Consider the following 13,564-nt stretch of genomic DNA (forward strand, 5'->3'; position numbering starts at 1 on the left):
TCTTTTAACTCGTTATCCAGGTCGAATTTAGTACTCACAGTGCTCAAGTAGGCAATGCGGAGGATTCAAAAGTGTGTCGGACGCCTGTAGAGTTTGGTGCAGTCTCCAATCCCATTTGCCGGAGCTCGATGTCCGTGCTCGTCGTTGGGATGCGGGTACTATCTGTTTCAATAGAACGTCGAGAACACGACGCTGAACTTTGGCCTGTGGGTCTCTAGTTGATGATAGGTCACGCGAGACCAATTACGCGGGACCACGGTAAGAATTTCATCGAGGATGTGTGCTGCATACACTCGTATTGACGGTGACGGTGAGGAGAGACCCGTGATCCACAGAAGGTAGTTTATAGTAGTGTTCTATGTGATCTCAGGTGCGCGATAGATGAGGCAACGGAGGTTCAGTATCGCTACCAGTGAATCCAGTTGCTCCGTATCGAAATCGCCCTAATGCTGAGAAGATCTTAGATCTCATTGTGACGTACGAGGGTCAACCCTGACTCACCTGTGTACGCGGCAGGTGAATTCCGCTGACACGCCTTCTATGAGGAGAAATCGGTACAAGACTCGAGGAATCATCCGACTCCATCAGCATGCTCCCATCAGATTGCATCCCGACCATCTCTGAGCTAGGTTTACAGAGCACGCGTTGACAAAGTCCAGAAAAACCGAATCCGCCAGGTTTTTGGACACATCAAAGAGGCGCTGCACGGTGGCAAGCTCTCTGAATCAATATCCAGGATTGGGTGATGAGCCACATTCCCTTGTTCAACAGAGCTCATCACTGACACGGATGTGAAATGGGGACTGTACCATTGGAACTTCATGGCCAAATCTTGATAGACTCGGAAGAAAAACTGATCATGCGCATGGCAGCATGAGCGCTGAGCGGCTGAGCCTGAGGCTCCGCTGAGCTCTGATCACTTGCAAACTGAAGGACTGATGTGAGGTATTACTTATGTAAGCAACCAAACAACACATCAACAAGCCGGCTGCGGTGACGCGTCACGATCTTCAACTTCAACTTATACTTACCTACTGGGCCGCACTGGCACATACAACACAGTTCACTGAGATCGGGGTCTCATGTACAACTCCTCCCTCATGAGAATGCAAGATCCAGGTATCAAGCTTTCAAGAGTCGAGCTTTCAGGCACGGCAGCAAATTGTTACCTCGAACCTTCAATTTGGTGCTGGGAAGTGTTACAGCAGAGCCACTTGCATATTGCTACGTAAATGCTTACCCTGTTCTTGTATTCGTTCTTTGGGCTCCCTCGCTGTACTTTCTACCACTCTCATTTGACTTTTTGCAGCCCCTCTTTTTATGTATGCCCATGTCCTTTCGCGCTCTTCTGTTATTGTATACACTTTCCTCTTACTACAGGACCGGCGGCTCAGCTTAGAGTTGTCTGTGGTGTGGTCGAGTGTCCAGTAGTCAGTTGTGACACCGTGTGTTTTGTTTTACTGGCTGCTGTGATTCTAATTTCGTGCAGTGCACTAACAGGCTGTATGGACAGCTTCAAAGCACACGCAGGACTGAAGGAGGATACCAAATCAATTGTAACAAGTTGCACATACTAAGTATGGATAGCAGGGAGGAGAAGGGCCAATGAAAATGATAGTAGGACGGTGGCCAGCACACGAAGAGTATAGTAATGTATCGTGGTTGTGAATGCGTAAAATTATATAGGTTGGGACGCCCTTTAGGAGTGTCTACGGCGACACTTGTCTCCGTAATGTATTTCCCGGATGTGCCGGCGGATTGTATCTCTCCTGATGGTTTTTGGAGGCGAACAAATGTGGCATTGCACCTGACTAGCGGATGGCTGCTTCTTACGGAGATGTTGTGATGATATATGCGTGAGCATGCTCTTGATAGTATTCACAGAAAAGTCACACTTGCCTTGATGGTCAGTCCACAAGCATGGAATCTGTGTGGGAAAACCGTCGTTTGAAGGTTGTCCAACAGCACTATTGAACGAGTTGATGTTCCGAATAATAGGGATTATGAGGGATTCATACCTAAGAATGTTGGGCTGACCGATTTGTTGATCAAGGAGTGGAAGTGGTACCGAGACATCACTTGGAAGTGGGCCTGAATCATCACTTTCGGATAGGCCCGCGTCATGTAGACCAACAGGAGCGAGTACTTGGTCATTGCTCGTCGAGTTCATGCCATACATGACTTGATGTTGAGTATCAGCGGGCGTAGGATCCTTGTATGAATTCACTAGAGCAGAAGGCAGGTAGTCCTGCTGAGTCGACTGACCCTACAGCCAAATGTTAGAGCACTAACATTTACGAGCACAGACAAAACGTACATCATCGGCAGTCGCTTGTGATTGCCCTGCTTGTGATGCCTTGACATGATTGTACAGCTCTGAATCCTGCCTGTACAATGGATCAGCACCGAGAGGAAGTGTAGTATTAGTGCAGACACACCAGTAAAGGTAAGACATTCTGCAATACGCTGTGGACGGGGATGTTCTTGAAATCTATATAAAGTGAGCAAAAAGTTGCGTAGCACCAGAAGAAACCATGTAGGCCAACAGCCAAAGGGCATGTGCAGGCCAGGAACCGGTAACATATATCGGCGAACTAGGACAAAGTGAGCTAATAGTTAGAGCCATCCACCAGAGATCTGTCGGGATGAACAAAGTCGATTGCAAAAAGCAGAGGCCAAAAGCCAGAGAATAGGAGTCGATCAGGCAGGTCAGGCCAACGGGCGTGTCAAGGCGAGCCGAAACTTCATGAATCAAGTTGGAGTGAGTTTGGCTCTCGATGTGTCAACACTTCCACGCGGTTGTGAGCCTGGAACATGAAATCCTGGCCCGCTACTAACAAATATCCGTCTCGGACGTGGCCCGAGGGATCTGCGTCAGCCAACTTATGAGGGGAGTTAGGGTTAGTGAATAATATTGACATGCCACTGGAAGAATCGATTCGCGAGGTCATCATGATAGTCTGCCAATCTGCAGCTCACCTTCCTAAAACACCGCCCGTGGGTTGGCCTGCGTTTTCATCCAATCAGTTGCAAGGCCATCAGTACTTAGCATCAGGGAACCGATGAGTGCTTCAGGGTAGATTGCGGGACGGGTAAAGTTGGTTTTATTGGTAAAACGCCAAAACACGTGACCTCGCTGACACATCAGCAACGCGACGCGTCTTACTTACCAGTACTAACGCTCAACGCGCAGATCTGCAGCTCCCGTTCCGTCGTCTTCGCACTACAGGATGTACCGCACCTGTACCTGCACTTCAGGACCACTTGTAAGCACAGAAACTACTCACCGACGGAGCTCGCCGGGCCCCCTTGTGTCGCCGTGTCGCGTCTCCCATCAACCTCGCGCTGTTGTTGCGACGCGATTCCGTCGAAATTTCGCGTGCGCACATGCAGAAAGACGGCATGGTTTATGTTTTTTTCTCTGTCCATAATGTACAGCTATATATACGTGCACCCATGCAATATACATGTTTAAATTTGCTTAATTGTTTGGCGAAAATGAGCGAGTGTGCCCGCCCGCCCTATCCATGTAAAATTCCGCCGCCGGAGCTCTCAGCCACCCGTAAAATCTCAAGATTTTACGGTAAAATAAAGTGCGGCGGGCACTTTACCACAACTTTTCCGTTCTTTTCTTGTAAAATGCGGCGCGCAGCGTGGCGAAAAATCACATTTCTGGTTCCTTTCCCTCGGGGTTTTGCTTTAACTGTAGCCTTGCATTTTCACTACCATCTATGCTACTCTGAATACTCCCAGAGGTATGTTATATGTCATCTTTTCATACTTACAACGCACCTCACGCTCTCAGACCAGGGGTGCTGCCACCTCAGGCAGGACTTCTCGGTGGTAATAAAGGTCTGTGAGACCCCATTAATATGTTAGGGTTATATGGGTCTAAGAGACCCAGCCTCGCGGATGATCTATTTATAGCACAGCCCAAATATACTTTTTTTCCTCTGCAGTGCCTCCCCGGATCCTCGTGGCCCTCGCTGGATCCTCCTGGTCCTCGCTGGATCCTCCTGGTCCTCACTGAATACTCCGTACCCTCCACTACGACCTCACAGGATCGTCGTCAACATTCCCATCCCGCTCCGTTCAGCCTCTGGATAGGTCTATGGTGAGCCCGCCAGATATAGAGCCTCAGTGCTCTTCCTGGCATCTTGGACACTGCTGTCAGTTTCCAAGTCCGTTTTTCGTTGTCTTTCTGTTCTACACTACGACGACGACCATCATGCTGGCCATCCGCCCCACACGTGGCGCTCAGCCAATATCTACAGGACTTGGAGTACACTTTGTGAGCCCCAAGAAGGCTCGAGATCCCAAAAAATCGCAGACACTCGTTCACATTCCAGGTGCTAACTCCAAACATAAGCGCCTCGTCGCTCAAATGGCTGCTCTAATGAATCCCCAAATGCTAACTACTCAAACACCGAGTTCTAGTTCTGCGCCAGCTCAACCTGAAGCACCAGCAAACGTTGACGACACTGCAAGCTATTTTTATGACGAGGACGACTCTATGGTCCATGACTACCAGCCCGACAAAGGACCTTGCCCTACAGACCTGGCACCCGAGGACCTGGGGCGCCGTATCCTGCCAGACAAAATGGCAAATAATCTTTATACATCCTGGAAGGCCCTCATACCCACATTGGTAGACCTGCATCTCAAGTACTCGGCAAGAACCCATGGGCACCCTCTTGCAGAAATATGTCTGGTCATATCTGCCTGCGCAAGCTCCAGTTGCGTACAGCGAAGATTCTCTATAGTCTGTCTCTTTTTCGACCGTAAGCAGTTCGTTTCTGATTTGCGGCTCCAGCTGATAAGTCCAGGTTTCCTATATGTCAATGTAATGACGTGCAAATGCTCAACACTCTCGCAAGTCCTCGTACATCACGGCCTTTTTCCAACTGCACCATCTCAACCACGCATGGCAGTCTCCACAGACCTCCTTGCGTTCTACCAGGCATTATTCGAGCGTTCGTGTGATGCTATCCACGCGCTCACCGCTGCCCTGAAGACTCATTATTCCCGCCGAGGATTTCAAATGACCAATGCAGCCGTGAGTTCCGACTAACCAGCCTCATGGGCTCTTCCTCACTTCACCCAGGGCCAAGTCGTTCAAGAGCCATTCCGGCATGGATTGGGTCAAGCTGTTCAGTGGTATGATATTTTACAGACCGAAGTCGAGCGGCAGACTGAAGCCGCGGTACAAATATGTCGAGAGTGTGTCTACGAGGCTCGTAGCCCTCAATGTAATGAGGAGGCTAGCCCGTCTACCCCCAAGCCTTTCAGTACCTCCCTGCTTCAAGGCCAATGTGCCGCCATCCTAATGCAGTGCTGTCCAGCATGCTTTGGAGGTGTGCTATTCGGCAGGCCACTTAGTGAAGGCGGAGATATACACGTTGCAACTGACAGTAACTTCCATCATCGTCATCGACGATCTGCAGGCGACTGCCCGCGCTTCTACGAACCCTCGTATTTCCTTCTGAAGACCCAGGTTGATGAAGTTGGGCGGCGGATCATCTCGAAGCGTAAGCGAGCACCCAAGATCCGCACTTCTGTAGTCCCGGATGAAGCCATTGATCAGTGCGAGAATTCCTACGAAGCCGCGGATGGTAAGAAGCAGAAGGCTGCCATGGAATCGTTTGATGATGCGGGCGTCATGGCCCTTATTTGTCGTCACGACATCCCGCTCTTCTTTGCCAATATCAATTTGCCTGGCGAGCAGCAGAAATATGCAGTATCCCTCATCGAGCACCTATTTTCCCTCTTACCGCAGGAAGCTACCGTCATCACGCTCTACGACATCGGCTGCGTCCTCTCCCGCTCATTATCTCAGGTAAGTAATTCTCTGACAGACAAGATCTCAACCTAATGTGTCACGCAGTATGATATTCTTCCCGAGCCTGTGACTTCGCGGCTTCGATTCGCGACGACAGCCATGCACGCATATGGCCACAAATGGGCCTGTCAACTGGAGTATAACCCTCGGATGTGCAGTGGCCTTGGTCTGTCTGACAGCGAGGGTACTGAGAGGCTCTGGTCGAGGTTTGTCAAGCTGATCGGAATTCAACGGTCGTCGTCTGTAAGTCGCAAGATTCTCATTATGTTCCTTTGTTAATAATAGCGCATAGCGACAGAGGCGTCTTTGGTTGATAGACCGCCAGGCCGGTGCCATCGGACTGGAGATGCGAACAGATCTGGGTGAATGGATCAAATGCTGGCTCAAACGTGGTGTCAATGCCCAGGGTGCAGCGGCTAAAGATGTCCTGAATAAGTGCGGTGTCAAAATCGAAGATCTTGAGGATCAATGGGCGGATCAAAAAAGGTCACAACTCTCCATTCGCGCCCGTATGTCCGTCAAAGTCGCTCGAAGGTCCAACTGACATTTTATTGCAATCAACAGATGCTCCAGCACGCCTGAAGAAAGAGCTTGACGTTGTGCTTACTCTCCAAGCTGACCTCGATGCTTCTGATAGGGCTTTGCAAGCCATGCGCACTGTGGTGGAGAAGGGCTCGGTTACCGAGGAGACACTAGATGCACTTGAGAGCCTCAAGCACAGCCACAACCGTTTGATGAACAAGGTTGAATTATTGTATGCCTCACTTAACGTCCACGACAGATTTCCTGAACTCCAAGGTGTCGACTTAGACTTCGTTCAAACTCTTCTCATGGCTCGTGACCTCAAAATAAATATCCGCAAGCGAGCCATAGGCAGCTTTTTTGAGTGGGATAAACTCGACCGTGCGGTTGGCGGTGCAAATCAGGCCCTTGGTAATATTCCATGCTTCTGTCTTGCTATATCTGAATTGTGACTCATTTTAACAGGCACGAAGCTCCATCAGCAGACTCGCAAAGCCATCACAAAGCGCCAACCAGCTTTGATGACTGTGATCCGCAAGAATAATGGCTACTGCGAGCGTCTCGAGAGCCTCTATGACCCATCTTGGGGTGTCCCGCTCCCCGCTCCTCTTCCTACCAAACTCGCTGACCTTCGAAATGATCCGACGTTGATGGAGGATGTTTGGATCACCCCATCCGTAGGAGATGTCCCCTGTTGGATGGAAGACGCCGATGTACGAGATGGGATACAAGCTTTGCTGAAATGACAGCGATGTCAAGAGGAACAACGCCGTCTTGGGTTCGAAGCCGACAATCTCTGTCGATGGTTTAGAGATGAGTTGGCTGTGCTAGAGGTTGCCCTACGTTCTCCTGCAAGTAAGTCATTCTAGTGTTTCAATGATTGGTACTGATTTTACCAGATCGCACATTTTTATTTCCGCTGCAGCAACAGCGGGATCATGTCCTTCAACTTCAAACTAAATGGGTCACCCCGCTAGCGTCCTCTATCCGCTTCGTCAGCAATATCACAGTGGCAACCAATCTCGCGATCACTCTTTGTGAGGGACAATCAGAAGGTGGTGTCTACAGGCTCATACCAACCTTGTTGGCGCTCGATGAACCCTCCCCCGAGGATGACGCAGACGAATTTATAGTGCCTGCATTCGAAGAAGCCGTTGAAGAAGCGGTGCTCATGGATGTTTTACCCCAAGGTACCATTAGTGATGACGAGGATGATGAAGTCATACCAGAACCTGAATTCACGATAAGCTGGGAACTGCCAGAGGTATGTCTTCGTCTGTAAATATGTACTTGGACTCATCAAATATCATAGAATCTTCGCACAGATACTTTCAAAGTTCCTCGTGAAGAGGATCACGTCATAGTACCATCCTCAGGCGCCCCCCTGACTCGGGTGCGACCAGCGCAGGATGGTTTTCCCTGTCAAGTGTTCGACGCAAGGGATCAGTCCTTCCTGGCACAGCCCACTGCCCGCCTCAACGATACGTGTATCAATGGTTGTGTGGCACTGTTATACTCTGAGATACTGACAAGTTCACGCATGCGGCCTTGTGCCATTTTTTCCACACACGACCTCCCGCGTATCCGATACAACGTGTCGGATGAGATACTATGGCGGAATACTGCATGGACGTCCTTTTGGGACAAAGATGTTTGGATCTTACCTATTCACCATCCCTCACCAGTTGGACACTGGGTACTCTGCGCAATATATATCCCAACTAAAGAGCTCCACCTCTTCGACAGCCTGGCTGAACAACGGCCATGGAAAAATGATGTGAAGGTCAGCACTAGATGATGTTATCCGCTGTTGAACTAACAATGATTCGATACAGGACATTATGAATCTTATCGCGCGTTTATCATTCATCGCCCACCAACGCCGTGGCTCACACCGTGTCGATCTTAAAGGCTGGGTAGCCCGCCCGCTAACAGTCCATCCTCTACAGACCAACAGCTACGACTGTGGGCTCTGGGTCCTAGCGGCACTTGCGGCTGTCTTGCAGGGAGCTCACACACCAGGTATATACGAGAAGGATATGATAGCATTTAGACACTATGTATGCACACTTGTAGTAAGGATACCTGCTCCGTGAATATATTCGTAGTTTGTTTACAACCCTCCCAACAATGTGTGAAGATGGTGTTGAGTATGATACACCACTGCGTGAACACCATCCAGAGTATGATACACCACTGCGTGAACACCGTCCAGCACAGTTGGGAACTTGAAACAAGGAACGAATAAGATTCCATACACCTGCGTGAATATCATGCAATTGTATGATGGCAACTGCGAAAACCTACCTGATTCACGGCAGGCGGTCCTTAATACATGAGATAGAGGTTGGCGTGAACATTAAGTCATCTGGCAGTGATCTGGACACACGATCCGAGTCAATCATCAATCCTGTTCCCGCTCACACTCATTTAGCATTCCAAACCTCTCGTAGAGCAAGCTGAACAACCAATTGATCACTTGTGATCTGATCCCTCGTGTAGTTGTGGGTAACCCAGGCTTATAATTGTGGAAGGTTTGCTGAACGTTGCAATTCAGCGACTTGGAACCATTGAAACACTCACAACTCAACGAAGCAATCAGAGGTATACCAGTCTTACGCACAGTGAAGCGACTGTGCATGCTAAAATGCAGTGTTTTTCTATCTCATCTGAAGCAGGGTCATAAGATCTTCAGTGTTCACCTCTTTGTAGCCATACATATAGCTTTACGAAGCTGCAGAGACATGTTTTCTGTATGATAGGACTTTAATACGAGTTTTATTTGCAATGTGATTGGTTGAGGAGGCTCTTGAGATGTTGCGCCCAACATCCTTCCGCTCAATCAGCATCAATGAATCTCAAGATCGTGACAAGGTGATCGTAACAAGCGACTGCGAATCTTTTTTCATGACACTACCCACACTATCATTGCAGCTTCGTAAACTCTATAGAATTGTACAGTAACGGGAGATACTAACTAAGAGGCGGGAGATACTAACTAAGAGGCTGAGTAAGAGACTGGGTACTAGGCTGGGTACTAGGCTGGGTAAGGACAGCTATCTGTGGGATCAAATCACTGGCATCTACTCTCTCAGGCTGTGCCGAAGGTGGGGCTTGTGCGGATGATCCCTCAGGTATGGTTGGTGCTGGCGGTGGTGTTGCTGGAGCGGATGAAGAACACCGCTGTGCTGCCTTCAGCCTCCAGGAGGGAGGTGCAAGTGGTAATTCAACGAACATCCGGACATTCCGGTGACGGAGGCGAGGGGGTGCAGATGGTTCAGGCGAAGGCTCTGGTCCAGGTGAAGGCTCTGGTCCAGGTGAAGGCTCTGGTCCAGGTGAAGGTTCCGGTTCAGGTGAAGGCTCGGGAGAATAAACTACCCGCCGACGAGAGCGACGAGGAGGCGACGGTGCAGGTGAAGGCGACGGAGATGGCAGTTGACGACGAAGACCCTTACGGTCAATCCTACCGTCAACGAAAATGCGCCGACCACGAGTATGGGGTGATTCAGGTGCAGGCGCTTCGCCCAAAATGATGGGCTCATGGGAAGCCAGTAGTCTTTGGCAGGTTTTTTCAGCGGTGATGTGTTGCACGGTGAGTAAATTGTTTTTGAGGGCGTCCGCGAGTATGGCCCGGCTGGGAAGGGTGAGATCGTGGATCCCCTTGCTCCTGAGGAGTGTGCTGCGTTTTTCGCCAGGCACGAGGACATTCTCAGGGTAGTTGTGGATGACGCATCCACGGCGGGCAAGGAGGGAGGGTAGTGTCGTCCAGGGGAAGTTTCCCCCTCGCCCGTTTAGTGAGCCTGTAGAACCGTCAGTCATTCCACACTTAGACAGACTATCAACTTACCACATAGGGCCATCAAGCCTCCAGTGATGCAAGGGATCCCATCAGCCTCCCTCCAACGTTCCAGTTCATCTTCTGCCTCTCTTCGCCTCTCAAACCATTCTTCCAACACCTTCTCATTCATCCACCCGCGCTGCGATCCGATCTGACTGACGAGGCGATCCAGCTTGTCGAAATCCATGGTGGTTGCCATCGTGGGCGATGGTGGATAATAGGTGCCAGGAAGATCGTAGTGAAGGAAGAAGGAGTGTCGCAAAGGTGGCCCTCGGCATCGATGAAAAGAGAAGTCGTCAGCATCTGGTATTACATAGTGAAATGTGAAAGGGATTGTGGGGTGTAACACGTAACATTTCCCAAATTCACACGGTTTAGGTAAATCTACACCAGTACATCTCACACTGACTGAGGCCTTCGAGGCAATGTTCACCCCGATATTGTGGAACGGTACTCAGAAAACGTTGTCGACACTCTGCACAAGAAGAACCTGTTACTCCTCGGAGAAGATCGATCGTTACCTTACGACACTCCTGCTCAAGACATTCCCAAAGCGCAAGAACATGTACTGTCCCCAAGCAGTCTGCAGGACCATCATCCCTGACACCTTCCGTGTTTTGCTCTCCCAACATCATCGGTCCTAATCTGTTTGAGCTCGTTCTTGTTCATGAGCGTGGTAGCCTGTGGTCAAATTAGCCTGCAGGCTGAACCTCACCGCACCCCTCTGCCAATGGCTTTGAGCCTTTGACTACCATCCCAGAAGCCGTCAACGACCCTCTTTTAATCATCCAAATGTAAGTAAATTAATTCCAAATCTGCCGATCACCTTCTGACTTCGGTTTTGATACTGCAGATCCCTCTGGATCCCTTCATCGGACCAAATATTCTAGGATCTCAAATGTTAATATCCAAGCTCAAACGACTTCCCTCTCCTGCCTCGTTGAACCGACAAATGCCCAGCCTCGTTGGACCGACAAACGCCCACACATCCCTGTACGTTCCAAGAGGTTTTATTTTATTTTCATGTGCGCTCCAGCCTCACACTAATTCATCATTCTAGTCATGACCCAAAAGTCATCGCCCAAAATGCAGGACTCCCCGCCTCCTGGCTATTCAGCCTCCTCACCGCTCCCAGAGTGTGGTGGAAGCGAGGGAGAATTCCTCGAGGAACAAGTTGGTGGAGGCAGGCGCCTACCGACTCCACCGCCAGTACAGACGCCAACTCGACTGCGCGGTACCATCAAAGCTACCGACCGGGACGTTGGTCTGGTCAAGGAGGCATCTGCGCATCGGGCAAGGCTGGTTCTCCAAGAGGCACCAGCTGACGTCGAGGCCCACAACCAGTCACACCAACAATCTGTCCAACCTCGCCAACAATCTGTCCAGCCTCGCCAACAATCTGTCCCTCTCCCCGCTTTCATCCCTCCAGTTCATCGCGCACGCAGCCTGGGTGTGCAGCTTCAGCCAACATCGCCAACATCGGCAGATGTTTTTTTACGAGCCTCCTCTCTCCATGGCCGACCAGCAACCTCGTCAGAGGCTCCCACAGCCCCCGCAGCCCAACATGTTGACAAAGCCTGCTGTTTTTGAGCAGGAATCTTTCGACTTCAACGGTATGATTAACGGCAGTTTTGATCACCAGTGATGACAACATCCCTGGATCATCTACCATGCAACTCACCATCCCTTCGACACGTGTCATACCTCCAACCCCTGCAGGCCTGGGGGACTGGGACATGCCCACAGGCCTTGGGGACTGGGATATGGATATGGCCCCCACCTTTCCACCTTATGCGGCTTTTTCTGAGGACACTGTCATGGACGCTGGCATGAGCGAGGGTAATGTTAGCCCTTCCTTTGTGAGAGGCCGAAGAAAACGACGAGACGAATGCCACCCATCAAGAGGGCTTCGTAGAGCTTGAATGTGTCATCAATGACCTCGCCCACAACACGTCAATCCCTTCCTCCCAAATTATTTCATTATGGAACAAGAGTCACGCACGCACCGTCAACAATGTGAACCACTGGAATGCATATGCCAATTACTTTAAAAATAACCTCAAGCAGGAGCTCAGCAGGCTCGGGGACGAGGCTCCAGAGGCTCCTGGCACGCCAAGTGAGTATCTGTCTCTTCTTTCGATGTTCTTATGCTAATATCATAACATAAAGGTGCTAGCGTGCACCGCAAGTGCTACAATGCTTTCAAGGAATCATTCCCAAACGACTGGCAGGATATTCTCGAGATTTGTGGTGAGACTGCGTTATTGCTCGGTGGACCTCAGACAGTTTCCGCGCGGGGACAGGAGTTCCAAAAATTTACGAAGAAGCTCTCTGGATTAGCACGTACAATGATGTTCTCTTACTGCCATGTTTCTGAAGGCATACAGATGGACACTGGAGCGGCCCGTTTCGGCTTCGAGGCTGCACTTGTAGCCTGCAGCAAAGTCATCAATCAAGACGGTTCTTTGGGCATGGCCCATACAACGTCTGGAGCTGCCGACGTAAGTATATGTTAAAGTCACTTGCACATTATCTGATATCTCGTTCAGTTTTGGTTGTCACTGTGCAAGGCTGACGAAGATACCATCATTGGCCATTTGAAAGCGCAAGTATAGTGAGTGCTCTTGTGGATCTTTTGCGGATTGAGTTCTCATTCAAACCCCAGTAACCTTGCATCTCTGGCTGTGGTCGAAGAGGCCTTTGAGGACGAGGTTGTGGAGGTCCAGGGCAACCCCCGCGTGGCTTCAAAACCCCCTGCAGAATGTATCGACATCGCAAAGAATGGACTCAAGTGGATTAAGGACGAGATATCTCGTCAAATCGGTATGTTTAATGTATTGGGTTTATCGGTATGCTGACAGTGAGTAACAGACATCCACGGTGGCAAACTGTCATCCCTCAAGATTTTTCCATGGAAGACGCTGCCATCAGAGCTCGTGCGCAATTCATTGGTCATCAAGGGCTATCCAGACGATGTGCTCCTCCCCGGTGGGGTTCATTCCAACGCCAATAAAGGAATTGCAAACTTGACTCTCAAGGAGATCGGCACCATCGTCGTGGCGTTGCAGGCTGGCACTATGTACGTCACAAAGGTTTCCGGAGCTAAGCAAGGTATGTTTATTATGATCATCCCAGCCTCCAGTCTCACCACTGATCATTTCGCACAGCTAAACTTGTGACTTCTGAAGTCCCAATACTGGTGGGTGCGCCCCCTGCAGGAGATTCTGAGCACGCAGCAGGACGTCACCTCTTTGCGAACGGCCAATCCGATCGCCGGGGGCTTCCCCGCCAGAAGCCGAGCATGGCTACTACAAGGATCAAAGGTAAATCTGTGAAGAAGGCATCAACGCTCCCTGCTTCCACAA

At 50.2% G+C, this 13,564-nt stretch overlaps 4 protein-coding genes across 4 annotated transcripts; 2 read left to right on the top strand and 2 right to left on the bottom strand.

Moving 5' to 3' along the window:
• Positions 1 to 1,699: 1,699 nt before the first annotated feature.
• Positions 1,700 to 2,455, bottom strand: DFJ58DRAFT_729620 (uncharacterized protein; the record flags this gene model as incomplete). The annotated part of the gene is made up of 3 exons (XM_041385774.1): positions 1,700 to 2,266; positions 2,318 to 2,387; positions 2,439 to 2,455. 3 exons carry the CDS (start codon positions 2,453 to 2,455, stop codon positions 1,700 to 1,702), a joined length of 654 nt encoding a protein of 217 aa, XP_041242315.1.
• A 1,773-nt stretch (positions 2,456 to 4,228) lies between these two features.
• DFJ58DRAFT_662561 (uncharacterized protein) lies at positions 4,229 to 6,118 on the top strand (the record flags this gene model as incomplete). The annotated part of the gene is made up of 4 exons (XM_041382304.1): positions 4,229 to 4,736; positions 4,827 to 5,056; positions 5,105 to 5,836; positions 5,885 to 6,118. The coding sequence occupies 4 exons, from the start codon at positions 4,229 to 4,231 to the stop codon at positions 6,116 to 6,118; spliced, it is 1,704 nt and encodes a 567-aa protein (XP_041242316.1).
• A 3,678-nt stretch (positions 6,119 to 9,796) lies between these two features.
• Positions 9,797 to 10,108, bottom strand: DFJ58DRAFT_624511 (uncharacterized protein; the record flags this gene model as incomplete). Its single annotated transcript, XM_041381088.1, has 1 exon — positions 9,797 to 10,108. A coding segment is annotated over one exon (312 nt), but the record flags the coding sequence as incomplete, so codon positions are not given.
• Positions 10,109 to 12,104: 1,996 nt separating this feature from the next.
• On the top strand, positions 12,105 to 12,538 carry DFJ58DRAFT_645867 (uncharacterized protein; the record flags this gene model as incomplete). Its single annotated transcript, XM_041381428.1, has 2 exons — positions 12,105 to 12,315; positions 12,369 to 12,538. Coding segments are annotated over 2 exons (381 nt in total), but the record flags the coding sequence as incomplete, so codon positions are not given.
• Between the last annotated feature and the right edge of the window lie 1,026 nt (positions 12,539 to 13,564).

The sequence above is a fragment of the Suillus subalutaceus genome, assembly GCF_016647625.1.
Source record: "Suillus subalutaceus strain FC151 chromosome Unknown DFJ58scaffold_76, whole genome shotgun sequence".
NCBI classification, from domain to species: Eukaryota; Fungi; Basidiomycota; class Agaricomycetes; order Boletales; family Suillaceae; genus Suillus; species Suillus subalutaceus.